Raw genomic sequence first — 19,398 nt, forward strand, 5'->3', positions numbered from 1 at the left:
CGCTTTTATCCGAGGCGCTTTACATCCATCTACATTGATTGTGAAATGTGAATGGGTGAATGTAATGCACAATCAATGTAAAGGTGTATGAATGTGTGTGTGAATGGGTGAATGCAATGCACACACACATTCACACACCTTTACATTGTGCATTACATTCACCCAGTCACACACACCTATTCACACAACTTTACATTCACCCCTTCACACACACACACACACACAAATTCATAGACCGATGGCAGAGGGAACCCCGTATTGGTTGGCTACTGCAGTTCAGTGATACACTCGCTGAATACTCCGATCACCCGATTTACAAGCGGTTTGGTTTGTTGCAATAGAAAATGTGGGTCTCCATAACAAAATGCATTATCCTAGCGCTCGGGTGACGCAGTGTGTTAAAGTGCCTTCCCCACCACCACAGAGGTTGTGGGTTCGAACCCACCCTGGTGCATCTGGCACAATGGGCTCTATGCACACCCAATAAGAACCCACCCCGGTGAATCCAGCACAATGGGCTCTATGCACACCCAATAAGAACCCACCCCGGTGAATCCAGCACAATGGGCTCTATGCACACCCAATAAGAACCCACCCCGGTGCATCCAGCACAATGGGCTCTATGCACACCCAATAAGAACCCACCCCGGTGCATCCAGCACAATGGGCTCTATGCACACCCAATAAGAACCCACCCCGGTGAATCCAGCACAATGGGCTCTATGCACACCCAATAAGAACCCACCCCGGTGCATCCGGCACAATGGGCTCTATGCACACCCAATAAGAACCCACCCCGGTGAATCCAGCACAATGGGCTCTATGCACACCCAATAAGAACCCACCCCGGTGCATCCGGCACAATGGGCTCTATGCACACCCAATAACTCAAGTTCCTACTTCGGGGCCGCTTCCCCTACTTCCTTCAGAGGTGTTACCGATGATACTAATTAAGGCTCGGTTCCATTTAGTGTCCAGTGGTTCTCAAACCTTTTCATTTCAAGGACCCCCATAACTCAGAGTGTACATTATGTGTTATGGGTCCATTTGGTTCCATTTGTACACTTCCAGAGTTACACACCCATCCGGGGCCATTCGGAACCCACTCAAGGACACTTTGAGACCCACTGGTGTAGCAGAGTGTTTCCAGTGAGCACAACACGCACACTAGCAGCACACTGACTCTGTTTGACGAGAATGGAACAGAGCCTTCATTAGTATCCTCGGTGACACCTGTGATGGAAGTAGCAAAGGGACCCAAGTTATTTCCAAAATGGCGTGTGGGGCCACGCAGGGAGGGAGGAGGGTGATAATGATCACTACAGGGCTGGGGGCCCATACTGTACTTGTATACAACTCCTGCAATATTTCTAGCAGTTGCAAGCTTCCCCACATCATATATGTGCAGTCAGTGGTGTTGTTGACGCACTGCCCCAGTCACCACGTCTACATATTTATGTCTTATCAAACATGATATTTAGTGACATTTAGTGACAGCGTAACATTGTTATTCACCTGGAAAGGATAGTTGTACCACAACTCTCTGGTGTTCCACATCCAAGGAGACTGCAGGGAGACCAAGACAACATTTTAATAATGTGCAAATGAAGGAACCTGTGTCCGTCTGACTCTTACGTAAGAATATAGGCCTTAACCCATTTTGGGCAGGAACCCCTTTTGGTTAATTTTAACTTAATTATGTTATAATTTAGCTATTGGAAAATAGCAGATCTACAAGCTCATAGCGTGCCACCGAGTGGCGCGCTACAAGCTTGTAGGTCTGCTATTTTTGAAAAATGTTAAAAATCCGGCGCAAATTTGGAAACATTTAACTCAAATCTGAGGGGTTCCTGGAACAACATATTTTCAAATGGGCCAATTGCATATCATTTTTGGGGACCTTGACATGAAATATTGAGCACCACTGATACAGAAACATAGGTATTTCATTCAAGATTATTTTATTTTTTTTCGACATCAGGCCTAAATGTGTTAAAAAGGCAACACATTCTTTGCCTTCCACGCGGGCCTGAATGGTGCAACGTTGGCACGTTCTGTCAATTGACCCAGCGTGACAGTTTCAGTCAGCAGGTTTCGTGGCTAACCAACAATGCTTAGAATGTTTCACACTGAATGAAATGAAAAAAGGCGCTGCGTGTGTGTGTGTGTATGCCAGTTCAACAACTCACCACCCACAGATGCCGCATTGCATAGATAAATATCCCAAAGTAAAACGTTAACCTCCACCTACACAGGAACAAAAGAGGAACGTTATAGGAAAGCAGAACAAACGCCAAAGAAAGAGAGAAGGTCAGAAAATGTTCTTATCCGCCTGGGCCGTTGTGGCTCAGCGGTCCAGGCACCTTGGCCGGTAAGCCAAGCCCCCCCATCTCTCTCTCCCCCTTTCCTGTCTACCTACTGTAATCTGTCAAATAAAGGCAAACAAGTCAAAAGAAAAAATGTTCTTGTGAACTTACATCATACATGGGCAACTGGCGGCCCCCAACCTTCACTTAATGTGGCCCCCAACCTTCACTTAATGCGGTGCGGGGGCCATATGTGGCCCCCAACCTTCACTTAATGCGGCCCCCAACCTTCACTTAATGCGGCGCGGGGGCCACATGTGGCCCCCAACCTTCACTTAATGCGGTGCGGGGGCCACATGTGGCCCCCAACCTTCACTTAATGCGGCACGGGGGCCATATGCGGCCCCCAACCTTCACTTAATGCGGCGCGGGGGCCACATGCGGCCCCCAACCTTCACTTAATGCGGCCTGCAGGTTAATATTGGAATACTGATACATTATTGATTTTTTTAACTCTTACAATTCCAAACATGCAATAATACACGACCCGCTTTAATTACTTCAGTCTACAGTAGCTTAATGACTGGCATTAAAATTGTATGGACTTTTTTATATACATAAAGTTAACATAAGTATAACTAAATGCATTTGAAATCAAATAAAAGTGTTACTTTTCAGGATTTCATTAAGACATTGCCAAAAAAGAATTCAGGATTGCAATAATAGTAAAAAAAAAAGCAGCTCTACAAGCTCAAAACATGTCGCACTGCAACGTGTTTTGAGCTTGTAGATCGGCTATTTTTGGTACTTTTGTGTACGTAGAATGACGAAGTAGGCCTAAGGTTGTGGCCCCTCTGGAGTGAGTGTGGAAATATAGTGGCATACTCTCCGTCATGGAGGTTTCCCGCCCGTGACTCACATGCTCTCACAGAACTTCTTCAGTACGCTGGGCTTGTCCTGGTTCCGACGGAGACGAAACCATCTCTGTAATTTGCGTGTGTCCCAGTCCAGCTGCTTGGATAGACCCTGCAGTTGTTTGTCGTCTGGACTCTAGAAAGACAGTGTACACAAATGTTTTAACCCATTTTAACCTGGGAACGATTCTACAAATGTCTTCTAAATCCTGACAGTTTTCTGAAAAACCCATGTTTCTATATGTCAGTCGTTCTCAAACTATTTCATGTCAAGGACCCCCAAGATTATTATGAAATAGGCTGCCGACCCCCATCTGAAAATATGTTGTTCCAGGCAGGGAACACCCAGAAGCAAAGATTTGAGTTAAAACGTTGGCTCTGAAAGAATATATATTCAAAGACTTGCACTACATTTTCTTGAAAAATAGCAGATCTACGACTACAAGCTATGAGCTTGTAGATCTGCTATTTTTCAATAGCTAAAGTGTAAATGCTCAAAACACCAAAAGGGGTTCCCGCCCAGAATACTGCAATGTAGATGTTACAAGTAGAAGTCCCCCTATTCAAAATGTACTCAAGTAAAAGTGCAAAAGTATCGGCATCAAAATGTACGAGGCGTGACAGTCGCGAGATGCAGGTTTTCACAGTAAACTGTGACCTGCTATGGTCGCAACTAAAAGTAAAAGTACTAAAATTTACTTAGTTACTTTGCACCACTTTTTTTTATCAAAGTTTCTTTATTAATTTTCACATATGAAAATAGCATACAACATTTTTGGAACTTTTCTTTTTTTTCCCTCCCCCCAGAGTTCCTGCTCTGAAAGGGTATCTTGTACCATATGAAATAAAAGGCACATACAAATATACATAATAGAAAACATTAATCAAATATTGGACACAGTATGCAAACAAATAATAATAATAATATTAATAATAATAAAAAGTATATATAAAAATAAAAACAATTACAGTAGGGTCAGTGTAATAAGTTAAGGATTGTTGTTGTCAGCTGCGTTCATCCTCTCAATGTGTGTCAAAAAGGGTTGCCAAATGGTGTAAAATGTTAAAGCACCGGCGAATCTTCTCCAATGTCAGATGATGTAAAACATCATTAACCCAAAATTTAAAGGTTGGTGGTATTTTCTCCTTCCATTTAAATAGTATTAACCGCCTAGCCATACTTTGCACCACTTCTAAAAAGGTGGACACCGCCACAGAAGAGGAAGAAGCTATCTTCAACGCATTTTGCATTCAGGAGAAACAATGCAGCATTATGCAACACGGACATGCAAAGAAGACATTAGCATTAATTTAAATAAAGTGAAGATACCGCACGTAGGGCAGTGCTCGTCTCCTGGGGCAAGCCAACAAATCTATAGTCCAGCCAGGTGTTGAGTTTGACAGCAAATTTTGATCTCGTCTTAGTCACAGTATTTTGAATATAATTCTGTTTAGTACTTTAGTTTTAGTCATATTTTATTCATCTCAAATGTTATATAAATGTTATTAAAAAATACATTTTTAGTCGACTAAAGTATATTTTGTCTGTGCCTTGATGGCGTCGTAATGCCTCATTTTACACTTGGCTGCATGCTGAAAATAGCCAATCTACAAGGTCACAACGCGTCGGAGAGCGATGCGTTGTGAGCTTGTAGTTCTGCTATTTTCAGAGCGCAAATGACTTGTCTTTTAGTTCTACTGGATCGCATCTCCACTAGTCCCTCCCTAACATTCTAGTCTAGTTTGTATTTGCTGATGAAATTGTCAATATATTAAGTCTTAGTGACAAACTTTTTTCGTCATAGTTTTAGTAAACACCAGGACACTGGGATGGATGGACAGTATCAGATGACATTATAACCAAGAAGGAGTGAGCTACATGCTTGCGTTGCTTCATCGGGAGAGATTTGCTATGCGCTTGATTGCCATCGGACGTGGGAGGTGTGCGTTAAAGATAGGCTCTTTGCTTAACGGTAGTTCCCTTTGTATCTGTAGTTCCCTTTTTGCCAGGTGCTTGAAAAGCGCCTGGAGCCCTGGACTACATTTTCTACTACCCCTAGTATGACCGTATAGTGGACACTTTTTCATGATTGACCTCGTCGTCTCTAGGCCAATGGGAGACTTACCCACAAAACCCATAGTCTGAACAGCATAAAACCCATACTAGTCTGAACGCCGCAACGTGAAGCCGTGAGCTGAGACAGAGGCTGCGGCACACACACTGATTATACTGTAGTGTAGATGTTCATAAACAAGAGCTTTTAGTCCACTTGCCAGAATGTGAACCCAGGCATGTTGAGTACACCAACGTTTTATGTTAGAAATGTTAGAAATGTTGGGTCCCCAGCATGTAGAAACTGTAGAAACTTTCACAATTGGCATAATACGTGACCATACCATTAATCTTATAAGGGATTCTAAATGTCATCATGCTTTAAGTAGCATATGACGTGTCAAACCAGGAGGTTTTCATGATGCTGAATCCATTCCAAGCATTAATTAATTAATTATTTTGTTTGTTCTTTTTTCACCTAAACGTCATCATTGATATTCATTGCAATGCCATTGGTCATGATATTTGCATATAAGTACCCCCCACAGAGGCTGAAATTCACACAAATTAAAAATCTCTGGACTCTGTAGAGGAAATTATGTTTAAAAATTGCACAAAGTCCTAGTAAGGTTGAAATCTCTTTTTTTGCAAGATGTTTAGTGTGTGTAGAGCTGAATCAACAGGACGACCTAGTAGTTAGTGTCAGAGGGAATCCACTAACTAGTCAACAATCTACAAGCTCACAACACGCACCGTGTTGTGAGCTTGTAGATCTGCTTTTTTCACTAGTTCCTAAATCATTAAATTGTGTTCGTTTTATTTTAAGAAAAGGTTTTAAAGTTTGTTTTGTTGGAATCTTTTGATTAAACCCATATAACAAACAATTGATCTGTTACCCAAAAGCATTCCTGGTTGCATCCTGACCCACTGTTTGGGAAACTAAAAATGAACTACCGGTACTTATTATATAGAAGTAATTTGTACGTCTCTGAAATTGCACAAAGTCCTAGTAGTACACATTGTAGTAAGGTTGAAATCTCTTTTTTGCAAGTAGAAATATATCCGGGTGTTACAGGGTTAATAAACGTGGTTAATATGACATGATGTTATCAGTGTTATTTCTTCATTCAGAGCATGCCAACACATTACACAGCATAAGAGAGGTGATGGAGCAATCGGTGTAAATGTATGACAGCTATCATTTCAATAAACAGGGTTATGACATGGCGTTGTAGACACTACGTGTAAGTCTAGGTTCTGCCGTAGTAGAAATTAGAAAGGGCTGCGATGCAGTGTTGTTTTTGGCAGCAGATTTCCATTTTAGTTTTAGTCATAGTCACTTGAATAGTTTATGTAGTTTTAGTCACATTTTAGTCACCTGGAATGTCTTAGTGTTAGTCTAGTTTTTGTTGACTTAACCCATTTTGACCTGAGATCAGATTCTAAAAATGTCTTCTACATCCTGACAGTTTTCTGAAAAAGCTATGTTTCTATGTCAGTGGTTCTTCGATTTATCAAAAATAGCAGACCTACAAGCTACAAGCTTGTAGCGCGCCACCGAGTGGCGCGCTACGAGCTTGTAGATATGGCTATTCTGGGGCCACAACATTCAGTGAAAATGGCTCTATTTTCAGTGAAGAGATTTGGTGTTGAGGGGGGGAAAGGAGCAGACGAAGCTTAGATCCCTGGGAGACTCCAGTCAAGGGTTTAATAATAATCAGGTGCTGCAGATTAGCTCAGAATCCAACAGTCACATTATTATTGCATCCCTTATCCTTTACTTTTTGTGCATTATTATTGGGGAATGTCAATGTGAACGTATTGGATTCTCTGCCAATCAGCACATTATTTAAAAAGGCACACGTAAGGCGAAAGAGTTCACAGGGAAAATGTGATGGAGCAGCAAAACACAGGCCAGCTGTCCATTGTTCGTTGTTGTTTGTTAATTTAAAAAAGTGTCAAATGAATCTTAGCATCTCAGTGTGCTGGAATATTGATACATTGGTCTTGAGGGGCACTAGCCCCTCCAACGTCTGGCTTTTTTGGGGGGAAATTACATCTTTTTAATGTTTGTTTACAGCACTTTTAAAAAACACAGTTGCAGCCAAGTCTATGGACTTTTAATGTTTTTTAAATGCTTTTAGTGTACGATGTTTGTTTAAAAGGAGTGAGGCTCCCATCACTTCACACTGATGTGTTTTTCTTAAATAACGTGGTGAGTGTTTAGGAGAGTTTGGGTGCCTTTCAGAATGCAGAGAACATCAGCAGAGCAGCACAGCGTCAGTGATTCTTAGTGACAGGACGTAAACATACCCTTCTGGACGTGAACACTCTCTCCAGCACCGCGTTGGGCTGGGCCGGGCGACTCACTCCTGCCTGAATGTGAAATATGTGGGCACAGGGTTTGGCAACCAGCCTATGTACACACACACACACACACACACACACACACACACACACACACACACAGAGAGAGAGAGAAAATAGGGCGGGGGCAGGGGACGGGATTATATATGGGAGGTTGTGTGTTCATAAAAGGCAGATTCAGAGACGTGTTTTCAGTGTGTGAGAGAGAGAGAGAGACTGACCAAACATGTAGTACAGGTTATGCGAATAAATGGAACCATTTAGCTAACCAGTTAGTTATAACTTCAATGAACCGGTGGGTGGGGGTGTACGGGGACCCCCAGGGGTCCTTGAGGTAGTTCCAGGGGGGCGGGGTGGGGCGTTTAACCGCTCCCTCCAGCAGCATGCCAATGACAGGACAAAACACTTTGAGAAAGACTGGCCTCGAACCCTAGCATCCCTATTCTGGACTCCAGAATCTGGAGGCTAACTTTCTGCGAAAATAACCGATCTACAAGCTCACCGCTTGTGAGCTGAGCGGTGAAGATGTTTAGTGTGTGTAGAGCTGAAGCAACAGGACGGCCTAGTAGTTAGTGTCAGAGGGAATCCACTAACTAGTCAACAATCTACAAGCTCACAACACGCACCGTAGATCTGCTTTTTTCACTAGTTCCTAAATCATTAAATTGTGTTCGTTTTATTTTAAGAAAAGGTTTTAAAGTTTGTTTTGTTGGAATCTTTTGATTAAACCCATATAACAAACAATTGATCCGTTACCCAAAAGCATTCCTGGTTGCATCCTGACCCACTGTTTGGGAAACTAAAAGTGAACTACTTATTATAGAAGTGTATATTTGTACGTCTCTGAATGTTATGAATTGGTGGACCCTAATTTGTAAACAAGTGTAATGCGTTATGGTGCTGTCCACTCCACAGTTTTGTATTGAGTTGTGCTTGAAATGTACTGTAATTCTCCAATCTGTTAATAAATACTTCAATCGAGAGAGAGAGATAGAGAGAGAGAGAGAGAGAGAGGTTGAAGAAGAGATGTAGTGAACGGACAGAGACAGAGAGAGAGAGAATCCTCAGGAATGTAGCACTTGGTCTCAATAGGATAGGGTGATGGGCAGCCTGTCATGTGACAGGATTGGTAGGTCACATTCTCAGTCTAAAAGAAACCAAACAGGACAGCAGAGCAGAGCCTAACCAAAACACTGATGGCTGTCGTAAGACCATCACATGATTCACAGACGAGGTCCAGGGCTGTCCGTCCAGTCCGTATGTCCATTGTTGCATTAATCTTTATACAACTCAACGTTGCAACGTGAGGCAGTCAGTGCTATAGTTGTTCCGATACGGTTACTTGGGCTGATACCACCCTCAAGTAGTCGTATTCGGAACCGGCCCAGATACTTTGACCTGAGTACCAAAACATCCAAAATCCAAATGACACTAGGCTGAACGAATGCAACGGGAGCAAGTCTGAACCAACACTGCAGCAAATGGCCAAAAACAGCCGATCTACAAGATCGGAGATCCATCTGCATCTATGAGAAAAAGGGGCTCGAATAAGTCGTTAATCAACAAAAACAAAGTACTCGTATCGGTACTCCGCATCGGCGAGTACAAAAAAAGTACTTGTACTCCTTCTGGAAAAGAAATGGTATCGGGACAACTTTAGTCAGTGCCTGCCCAGTCCAGTCACAAGACAAGTGCATTAAATATGGTTGCATTCTTCTTGCAATTTGCGCTGCAGTTAAGTTAGTACCCAAGCCACTTTAATGCAATCTTTGTGCAGCCTGCAGAATTGCATACATTTGTGACTGGGAACACAGACACACCAGCCAAATTGCAGTAATAAGGCAAACAATTATGTTAATTTTGAACACGAGACTTATGCTGAATGCACAGCTTGTTCTCCTGTGTGTGTGTGGTGTGTGTGTGTGTGTGGTGTGTGTGTGTGTCCTGGCCAAATAGTAACTAGTAAAGCCAAAAGAAGGAGAAAACATGTCCTGATCACATGTCACATGTTCTCAACCATGTTCCAGAACAAGCAGGTCCCAGTCCCAGTATGTATGTATGTATCATTTATTGCAGTAAAAATAAAAAGTTATCCAACAAAAGGAAGTACATTTGTTTGGCCCTCCAGTTCATAAAAATAAAGTGTTTAGAAATGCATTTTTCTCTGCAAAGAGAGGACTTATGCTTTGACACGTGAGTCTGAATGTTCAGGTCCTGTGCTGTGTAGAAAAGGTGTGACCATTGGCCAAGTAAATAAACTTTGTGGCTATTAAAAAGATTTCATGGGTCTGTTTGGGTCACAAAACAGTCTTGTGTCTATACACTACAATGCGCTGCAGTTTTTTCAATTATGTGTTTTGGTACATTTCCAATTCAAACAAGGTTGCTTTAATACACAGTGAAGCTTTATATGCATCAATATCATCCTCCCAAATTTAAACCACTTTTATTGAGTAATTTGTTCCATATTGCAAGTTGCAACATGTCCCATTTGCAGTTTGCACTGCTCTTGTTTTTTTTTGCCTCATTATGAGCACACTTTGATCCAGCTTGCCCACACTGATGAAGAAGGGTTCTAGAATTTAACAGCTTTAGCCAATAAAATACACCTTGAACCTTGGATCTATAACTTTATGACCTGACCCTGAAAACAAGAGCCAGGATGTTTTTTTTTAGTCTAAGTTGTCTAACAAAATGCACATGGTGACATTGCAGGACTTTTAAACTACAAACCAGGATATATAAAATAAAATAAAACTCTAATCTATAAAGAACCATGGCATCAACACAACCAGGTAACCAGATAATGATCATTGATCAACAAAGAAACCACGTGGCCATGCATGCGTTATGCGTACATACAATGCCTGCAGCTGCTGCCTGCCTTTATGCCTACCTCTCAAACACCTGACGGACAGCCAGGAGAGCCAGGGCCAGCGGCAGGGCGCAGAGGATGTGGCCGGCTCTGGGCCACTCCACCCCGGGCGGCGGATGCTCTAGGTCGGCCCAAGTCACGTTTCCTGGAAGCCAGAAGCTCTCGCTCCAGAACCAGGAGGAGATGAAGTTAGTCATGTTGTTGTTGTTGCTGAGGAACAATGAATGACTAAATACATCCAACAACCCGGTGATAGAACTGCACTGCCAACAGGCAGCAAGATTAACACACCAGTTGACTGAAACTATAGCGTTTATAATATAGGCTTGCTGTGTTGAGTCTGATCAAAAGTTAGCAGCAGCTCTCTCTCGCTCTCTCTCTCTCTCTCTCTCTCTCTGCTAGTGTATGTGTGTGTGTATATGTGTATCTCTATCTCTCTCTCTCTCTCTCTGACCGAGAGAGTCAAGAAACAGGAGTTTCTCAATCTCCTCCTCCATGTCAAACATCACCACACCGCCCACGCGCGCGCGAGCGCCCACACACACTCTCTCTCTCTCTCTCTCTCTCTCTCTCTCTCTCACACACACACACACACACACACACACACACACACACACACACACACACACACACACACACACACACACACACGCACGGGAAACACCCACTGAGCTGGTCAGGGTAAAGTTTTCCTGTATTGCCAGGTCTGCTTATTATAAGCGACTTTGGGCGTGTTCTTTTCTGATTGATTGCTTGATTGATTGATTGAACATTTTATTTCACAGTATTTATAGAGCGTCGCAGTCCCGCCCCCTACCAGGGCCCAGGAAATGATTCCCCGTTCATTTTTCTCATAGACATTTCAAAAAGTATTTATTTAAAGACCTTTTAAGCGTTGTACAAAGCCAACTCGAGTTGTAAGAAATCATGACCACAAACACAATTTTTCGGTCCAAACAAGAAGAGAAGAAAACGGCTGGTTACAACACTTTTTTTCTTGTTTTTCTTCTTTGTAATTATTTGTTTGGTCCAAAATATTGTGTTTATTGTAATGATTTGTCACAACTCGAGTTGGCTTTGTACAACGCTTAAAAGGTCTTTAAATAAATACTTTTGGAAATGTCTATGGGAAAAATGCATTGGGAATTATTTCCCAATGAAAGCCCCGGGACTGCGACGCTCACAACGAAAGCACAAGTCAATACAAAAACTGCTACTTTGTGGACGAAACCACGATGAAGCACTAAGACTTGTTTATAACAGGGTCCACCATTTTCAATTCATCAGAACATTTAAAGATGTACAAATGTAGGAGTGTATAAAGTATGTCTCTTATAGGCTAAGGGCCGATTCATACTCCTATTTTAGAGCCGAATAAAAGTCGGTTCGGCGCTGTAGAGCCTACAATGTGACGTCATTTGAGGTTCGGGGGGGCGGCCGGGTACCGTCCTAAAGTCGGCTCTTCGGTGCTACTGAAAATTTCTGACGAGCCGAAATCATTTCTGCACTACAGCGCCGAAACAGCGGTAACATAGGAGTATGAATCGGCCCTATTGGTGGTTGCAGGCTTGTTTGTGAAATTGTATTTGGACTTGTTTCTCCTAATGAAATCAGTACGTTGTTTATAAGCCCTGAAACATGACTTTCACAAGCGTCATCTGAACCATGGCTTGGCTAGTGCAGGTTTATAAGCCCTTAAATTAGCCCTTATGGGGGTATTATGGTTTTTGTGTTTTTGGGGTCTCCTCCCAGTGGGATGTGCCTCGAGGACGTCCCTAGGGAGACGCCCGAGAGGCATTCTAACCAGATGCCCGAACCACCTAAGCTGGCTCCTTTCCAAGTGAAGAAGTTGCGACTCTACACCAAGGGCTGTATTTTGCGTGTCTTAAGTACCAGGTCTTATTACCTAACTTGAGTAAACTAAAGACCTGGAGCCAGGCGTGATCAATGCCATTTGGCTATTCTGAGTGGCCAAAGAGCATTGATCACGCCTCCAGGTCTTTAGTTTACTCAAGTTAGATAATAAGACCTGGTACTTAAGACATGCAAAATACAACCCCAAGTCTCTCTCGTGTGACTGAACTTCTCACCCTATATCTAAGGGAGATGCCAGCCACCTGTCGAAGAAACCTCATTTCGATTTCGGCCACTTGTATATTATTTCGGTCATGACCCACACTTCATTAGGTGAGAGTCAATCAATCACTTGTCAATCAATCAATTCTCAAACATTTTTATGTCAAGGACCACCACATTGATTTGTATTTGTCCACGGACCCCACCATCTGAAAATATGTCACCCAGGGACCCCCATACATACAATATTGATTGATTGAACATTTTATTAACAGGTTGCAGAATGGGCGCAGAACAGACAGACAAGGAAAGTGCAGGTCAATACAGCTGCTAAAATGATGTGTAGGCCTACAGTACTGTATTACACATTTGTCAATTGTTTTCTAGAATTTTGTTGTTGGAAATGGCAGATCTATGACTACAAGCTCGCAACGCCCCGCATCACTCCGCGTTGTTGTGAGCTTGTAGATCTGATCTGCTATTTTGTGTGCGTGCTTCTTTCCGGCACGTTTTCATAGACGTGGTTGCTTGTTTCTTCTAAATCTGGCAACGCCGGTAGTTTCCTCCTCACTTCTTTAAACTCACTGAATGGAGCCTTTCTCTTTCTTCCACATATCATATTAGAATGAAACCACTAGTTTTATAAATAATAGACCTTTAATTTCACACATCATTCACAACATTTATAAACAGGTCCAAGTTTATGTCCTGCACATGCTGCTGTTTAGAAGCACGTTTGCAACGGGAAAACTGGAAACATGCACACTTTCCCCCCTAAAAAAACGCGATTCCACCAAGGTACTGTTTATTTTTGTTCCTTCTGTGAAACCTGTCTGTCTGTCTATCTGCCTGCCTGTCTGTCCGAGGGTGTAATTATACAAGCACGTGCATGGATTATTGTTTATGTCAAAGGCTATGTTTAGAAAACGGCACTTTTAGTATTAGAGGATTATAGCTCAGTGTATCTGACTGTTATTATAACAGGCTACAAAGTGGTCATTTTTCTGTACTACTAACATTAAATTCCACGCTCGGAAGGCCCTACATATAGTTCTGACTAAAGCAGCTTTTTCAGTTCTCAAAGTCTTTCTTTCTTTCTTTCTTCCCCTTTTTATGAACCGTGTTATATCAATTTGTAAAGCCAGTAATTGATTCATTTAACTCATTTCAAACCACCCACCACTGCACTGCACTTCACACACAGTATGTATGTATATGTGACACAGAAGTGTCAGTGGGTGGCCATTATTTAGAAACCTGTTGTTCAGCAACTTTTGAAATGAGTATCGATTTGGTTTGGTTGCAGCCTGCAGGCAGCAGCTGGTGTAAGTTTGGGCATGCAACATGCATGGAGGTAGCCCTGCCCCTGAAACATGACTGTCATTAATAATGCGCCATGTGAACCATGGCTAGCGTTGGAGGAGGGTTGGTTGGTGTGGTTCAACATGAGGACAGAGGGGTTGGAGAGAGGGCGTTGGTCCACCATGTTGTGCTCATGTGGTCAGGGAGGGTTCTAGTGCATGCGGTTTCGGTTTTGGTTCTCAAACCAATTCTCAGGTCAAGGAGTCAAGGACAATTGGAGCACCACCCCATAAATCAGTGATTCCCAAACTTTGTCATGTCAAGGACCCCCCAAATTGACACTAATTAGACCTCGGACCCCCATTTGAAAATACATGCCAGGGACCCCCATAAGAGAATATTTTGTATGGCTCTAGCAGTGATTGTCAACCAGTTTAATGTCAAGGACCCCCAGGTCAGGCTCCTACTTGGCCTCACCCCCCGAACCCACCTCACCCCTGCCCACTTTGACAGGCTGGGATGGCTTAGGGTCGACAGCATCTTGCAATGGGTCTGGTCCACAAGATTCGATACACCACCAAGATACCCATGTACCTGTCTAAATACTTCCTTAATGTAAGCGAAGTCCACACCCACAACACCAGAGGGAGTGCAACAAACCATGTACAACCCAGATTCGGCACAAACAAGGGACTAAATTCTTTTCGCTCCTATGCCACCAAAATGTGGAACGCCCTACCAACAGTCATTAAGACATGTGAATCCCTTGACTCCTTCAAAACCGCTCTCAAAGGGCACCTACGGATGGCTGCAATTCGAAACTGGCCTCTGTAAAATCTGAATCCCCCCCACCCCCCCCCCCCCATTTTCCCTCACTGTACATTGTATCTTTTCCCTTTTTTGCTTCCCATATGATGAATTCCTGTTCTGTACTTTAGCTACATAGAAATGTCTATTTGTATGTCTCTAAATGTCTGTATGTCTTTAAATGTTTTGATGAATTGAACAATGTGGACCCTGTTGTAAACAAGTGTAATGCTTAATTGGGTCGTCCACTCACAGTTGACAGTCTTTGTATTGAGTTTGTGCTTAAAATGTACTGTAAATTCTACAAACTGTTAATAAATATTTCAATCAATCAATCAATCAGGTTTACATGCATTTAGGCAGTGTAATACCGGAAGTGAGGACGCTGGTGTCGACTGTTCGCCGCTTCACCTCCCAATGTATGAATGAATGAACCATTGTAAGCGCTTTGAGTAGGCACATAGTGCATAGAAAAGCACCATAAAAATGCAATTCATTAGGCTACGGACCCCCCATTTAATGGCATTTCTATCTCTGGGACCCCAATTTATATTGTAAAATCAATGTTAATTTAACTCTGAGAGTGTACAAAACATTTGTACACTCAGAGTTACAGACCCATAAGGGTCAATTTGCTTCCAAACTATCATTTAGCTGGGGAACCCCCTGGAACTCCCTCAAGGAACCACTTCCATAAATGATATGATAATACCAATGGCTCTATGCACAGCCACACTGCACACAGCATGCATGTGGGTTTCAACCAGTGGTCGGCCGGGGACCACCAGTGGTCCTTGAAGGGGTTGGTTCCAGCCCAGGTAGGTGGTGGTGGTCCCCAGCTAAATGGAGAGTTGGTAACCAAATGGACCCTTATTAGATCTTTAACTCTTGAGAGCGTAACATGAAACCATAGATGGACCCTTTGGTTTCATGTTACGCTCTCGAGAGTTCAATTATTGTTAAAGGGGCATTCCACTCAACATTTTACTATGTTATTAATATACCTTATAGAGCTGTTGTGTGGAAATAATTTAAAAAAAAGTCCCCCCCATGCTGTGTTTCCTAGAACTGGAGGCCTGAAAAAAAATATTAATGGGGAATCACATCTTAATGATGTCATCAAGATGTGATTCACCATGTTAATGATTTTTTGGGGGTACTTTTTAATTATTTCCACACACCTATTTAAGGTGTATTAATGACAGTAAAATGTTGAAAATGAGTGGTTCCAGTTTAAATGTCTGTATTAGGCCTACGTAATTAACAAGAAGTCTACACAATTTTATAATGTAGAATTAATTGTTATTATTTATTTATTTTAACGGCGCAACGCCTGTTCTCTCTCATAATGGTACCAACTTCAATACAACATGGAATTGTCGACAAAATCTTATACAACGCTAACAAAATATTCTTTAATTGTGGGTCTTCCGAGGCTAGGGTCTGATAGGATAAATGTCATCAAATGGTGGTCCGTGGCTCAAAATGCATGCATATGAAAAGGTTTGAAAACCTCTGTCTTCCTTCTCTGGTACGTTCTAGCCTCGGTCCCAGCCATACTCGTCTGGCAAGAGAAAAGCCTGGTCACAATCCAAGGCAGAGAGTGTATCGGCGGAAGTGTCGGGCCAGAATATCCGTCAGGTGTATAGTTTCCCCCGGATACCATATTTTTTCGACCAATCACAACACTTGGACGCGTGGCTGCATTCTGGTCAAACAGAGTCATGATGTTGTGCACGTTTGTTTTGGCTCGCTGGAAACACTCTGCCAGTGGGTCTCAACGTGTGGTCCAGCCAAGGACCCTTATGGTTCCTGGAGGGGGGTTCTGAATGGACCCTTAAGGGTGTGTAACTCTCGGGACCCTTACATTTCACCAAAATAACTTTGGGTCTACAACTGGTTCCGTTGTAGATTCTCTTAAACCTTGGTGCTTTCACGGAACCGGCAGCCTTTTTTGAAAGAGGATAAGGCCCAATTTAGTCTACTTGCCAGCCCATAGATCGAGCCCCATTGTGAACCCGGACATGTTGAGTACACCAAGGTTTTATGTTAGAAATGTTGAGTATGGGTCTCCCCAGCATGTAGAAACAGCCGTATGCTAACTTGTATAATTATGTTGAGCAATTTTCATAATGGGAATATAATATAATATAATATAATATAATATAATATAATATGTGACCATACCATTAACAACCCAGTTTCTACATGCTGGGGACCCATACTCAACATTTCTAATTCTAACATAAAACCATGGTGTTCTCAACATGCCTGGCTGGGTTCACATTCTGGCAAATGGACTCACTTATTCCCAATGTGGCTGCTGTGTGTATAGAGCCTCCCATTTGAAAGGATTCATGTATGTATTTCTTTATTTAGACAGGAACCACCATACAACATTTGTATTGTTAGAATAATTCAGGTCTTTAAAATCTCCCAGGGGTCTATAGCGCATTGTAACGGGGATAGATTAGACTCCATCTCCCAGGGGTCTATAGCGCATTGTAACGGGGATAGATTAGACTCCATCTCCCAGGGGTCTATAGCGCATTGTAACGGGGATAGATTAGACTCCATCTCCCAGGGGTCTATAGCGCATTGTAACGGGGACAGACTCTTATCTCCCAGGGGTCTATAGTGCATTGTAATGGGGATAGACTCCATCTCCCAGGGGTCTATAGTGCATTGTAACGGGGATAGACTCCATCTCCCAGGGGTCTATAGTGCATTGTAATGGGGATAGACTCCATCTCCCAGGGGTCTATAGTGCATTGTAATGGGGATAGACTCCATCTCCCAGGGGTCTATAGTGCATTGTAACGGGGATAGACTCCATCTCCCAGGGGTCTATAGTGCATTGTAACGGGGATAGACTACCGCATGTTACTGGCTGATACCGACAATAAACCACTCCCGACCTACTTCTTCATTCATGACAACATCGTAGCTAGGCCATTTAAGACATTTAAAAACAATGAAACTACTTTCAAATCAGTTATTTGTTTCACTGTGAGCGAGCGAGTGAATAGATCTCTTTCTGGTTAGTTAATATTCTGGCTGCAGCATTCTGAAAAAAGCAGGAGTTTCTGTAAAACCTGCTTTGTCAAGACCTGCAAAAAGTACAAAGAGAGAAGAATGAAGCAGCATTTCTGAATCTGATTCTGACTGTGTCTGGATGGAAGCATCTAACTTGAATTAGATATATTCCTGAGATGGAAAATGGCATCCCGGGAGATATGTATTATGTGCTTCTATAAGTTAAGATGTTATGATGTTATGATTATGCTTTTAAGAACTGTTAGTTCATTTCTCTCTCTACGTCGTCCTCAGACGAGCCCTCCATCGGCGTCTCCAGTCATCTCGGTTCTCCATACATCTGGCCAGCTCCTTTGTGCTTTCCGCACCAGTATCTTTCTTTAGTACGTCCACGTAGGTAGGTGTGGGACGTCCTCTCGATCGATGCCCGTGTGTTGGTTCCCACAGTACAAGCTTTTTGGCCGGGAGTTCTTGATGTCGGTGGCAGTGGCCAGCTAGTCTCATCCTCCTTACTGCTATCTTCTCTGTTACACTTGGTAATGCCCCGTACAGAAGCTTGTTGGTGATGTGCTCATCCTGGTTGATGTTAAGTACCACACGTAACATTCTGGTGTAGCACCCGTCCAGGGATTTCTGTAGGGCTTGTTTAAGTGTCGAGCATTCACAGCCATAGAGGAGGACGGACTCCACGGTAGCAGAGAAGAAACTGATCTTGATGTGTCGGGGGAGGTTGGATTTCCACACACTGGTCATACCGTTAAGAGCTCGCCAGGCAAGTGCCTTCCTCACTCTGTGGAGTCGACCCATGCGCCCAGGTATTTGAAGTCACTGACCTCCTTTAGGACAATACCCTCTATTGTCGTTAGGGGCAGATGTTCTTGGGGGATGTTATAGAGTATGACCTCAGTCTTCTTTGCATTTAGACTGAGGCCAACTTTGGCGCACTCCATCTCCACACAGGTCAGGAGAGCCTGTGCCTGCCTTACGTTGTCAGATAGCAGGCAGATGTCATCAGCGTAGTCCAGGTCTGTGAGGGTTTCTGCAGGGTGTCTCGTAGACCTTCTGGGTGAGACAGTGAAGCCGAGCTCTGGCTCCCTTCCATTAATAGCTTGTGTCAGGGCATAGTCCAACACTATTATAAAAAGGAAGGGGGCCAGGGTGTCTCCCTGCAGCACTCCGGTTTGGATGCTGAATTCCTCGCTGTTACCATCCGGCGTTGTCACTCGGGCTCTCGTTCCTGTGTACATGGTGTCAATGGCTCGTAGCAGGTTCGGAGGAACATTGTAGGCCTTGAGTATTCTCCCCATCATTCCTCTATGGATTGAGTCAAAGGCCTTCTTGAAGTCAATGAAGCATAGCACTGCTGCTAGGTTGTTCCTCTTGACCTCTTCAATGATCCTCCGTAACGCAAGGATCTGGGTTAAGGTTGTTCTCCCCTCTCGGAATCTGTTTTGGTTTTCCCTGAGGTGGGGGTCGATTGCGCTCCTAATCCTGTTCAGTATCATGCGATTGAACATTTTTGCTATGATACAGGTCAGGCTGATACCACGGTAATTGTCAGGTTTTGACAGATCTCCAGATTTTGGTACTGGGATGATGTGAGAGAGAGACCATATTTCTGGCATGATGTTTCCCAATAGAGCCTGGTTGCAGATCTCCAAG

General features: G+C 43.1%; 2 protein-coding genes across 8 annotated transcripts in view; one reads left to right on the plus strand and one right to left on the minus strand.

Moving 5' to 3' along the window:
* Nucleotides 1-10,922, minus strand: part of LOC310861723 (ceramide synthase 5-like) — a 131,072-nt gene extending 120,150 nt beyond the window's left edge. For all 3 annotated transcript variants that reach the window (XR_014569516.1, XR_014569517.1, XM_083769318.1), the window contains exons 1-5: nt 10,537-10,922; nt 7,587-7,689; nt 3,226-3,356; nt 2,190-2,247; nt 1,516-1,566 (exon numbers count right to left, since the gene is read on the minus strand). Coding sequence is in view for 1 of the 3 variants with exons in the window: in XM_083769318.1 (XP_083625444.1) it covers nt 1,516-1,566; nt 2,190-2,247; nt 3,226-3,356; nt 7,587-7,689; nt 10,537-10,712 (519 nt within the window). In the remaining 2 variants the exon portion in view is untranslated. The remainder of the gene's footprint in view (nt 1-1,515; nt 1,567-2,189; nt 2,248-3,225; nt 3,357-7,586; nt 7,690-10,536) is intronic.
* A 2,396-nt stretch (nt 10,923-13,318) lies between these two features.
* slmapb (sarcolemma associated protein b) overlaps nt 13,319-19,398 on the plus strand; it is a 39,593-nt gene continuing 33,513 nt past the window's right edge. For all 5 annotated transcript variants that reach the window (XM_083768637.1, XM_083768638.1, XM_083768639.1 and 2 more), the window contains exon 1: nt 13,319-13,389. The gene's annotated coding sequence lies outside the window, so the exon portion shown is untranslated. The remainder of the gene's footprint in view (nt 13,390-19,398) is intronic.

The sequence above is a fragment of the Protomyctophum parallelum genome (assembly GCF_964188405.1).
Source record: "Protomyctophum parallelum genome assembly, chromosome: 7".
In the NCBI taxonomy this organism is placed as follows: domain Eukaryota; kingdom Metazoa; phylum Chordata; class Actinopteri; order Myctophiformes; family Myctophidae; genus Protomyctophum; species Protomyctophum parallelum.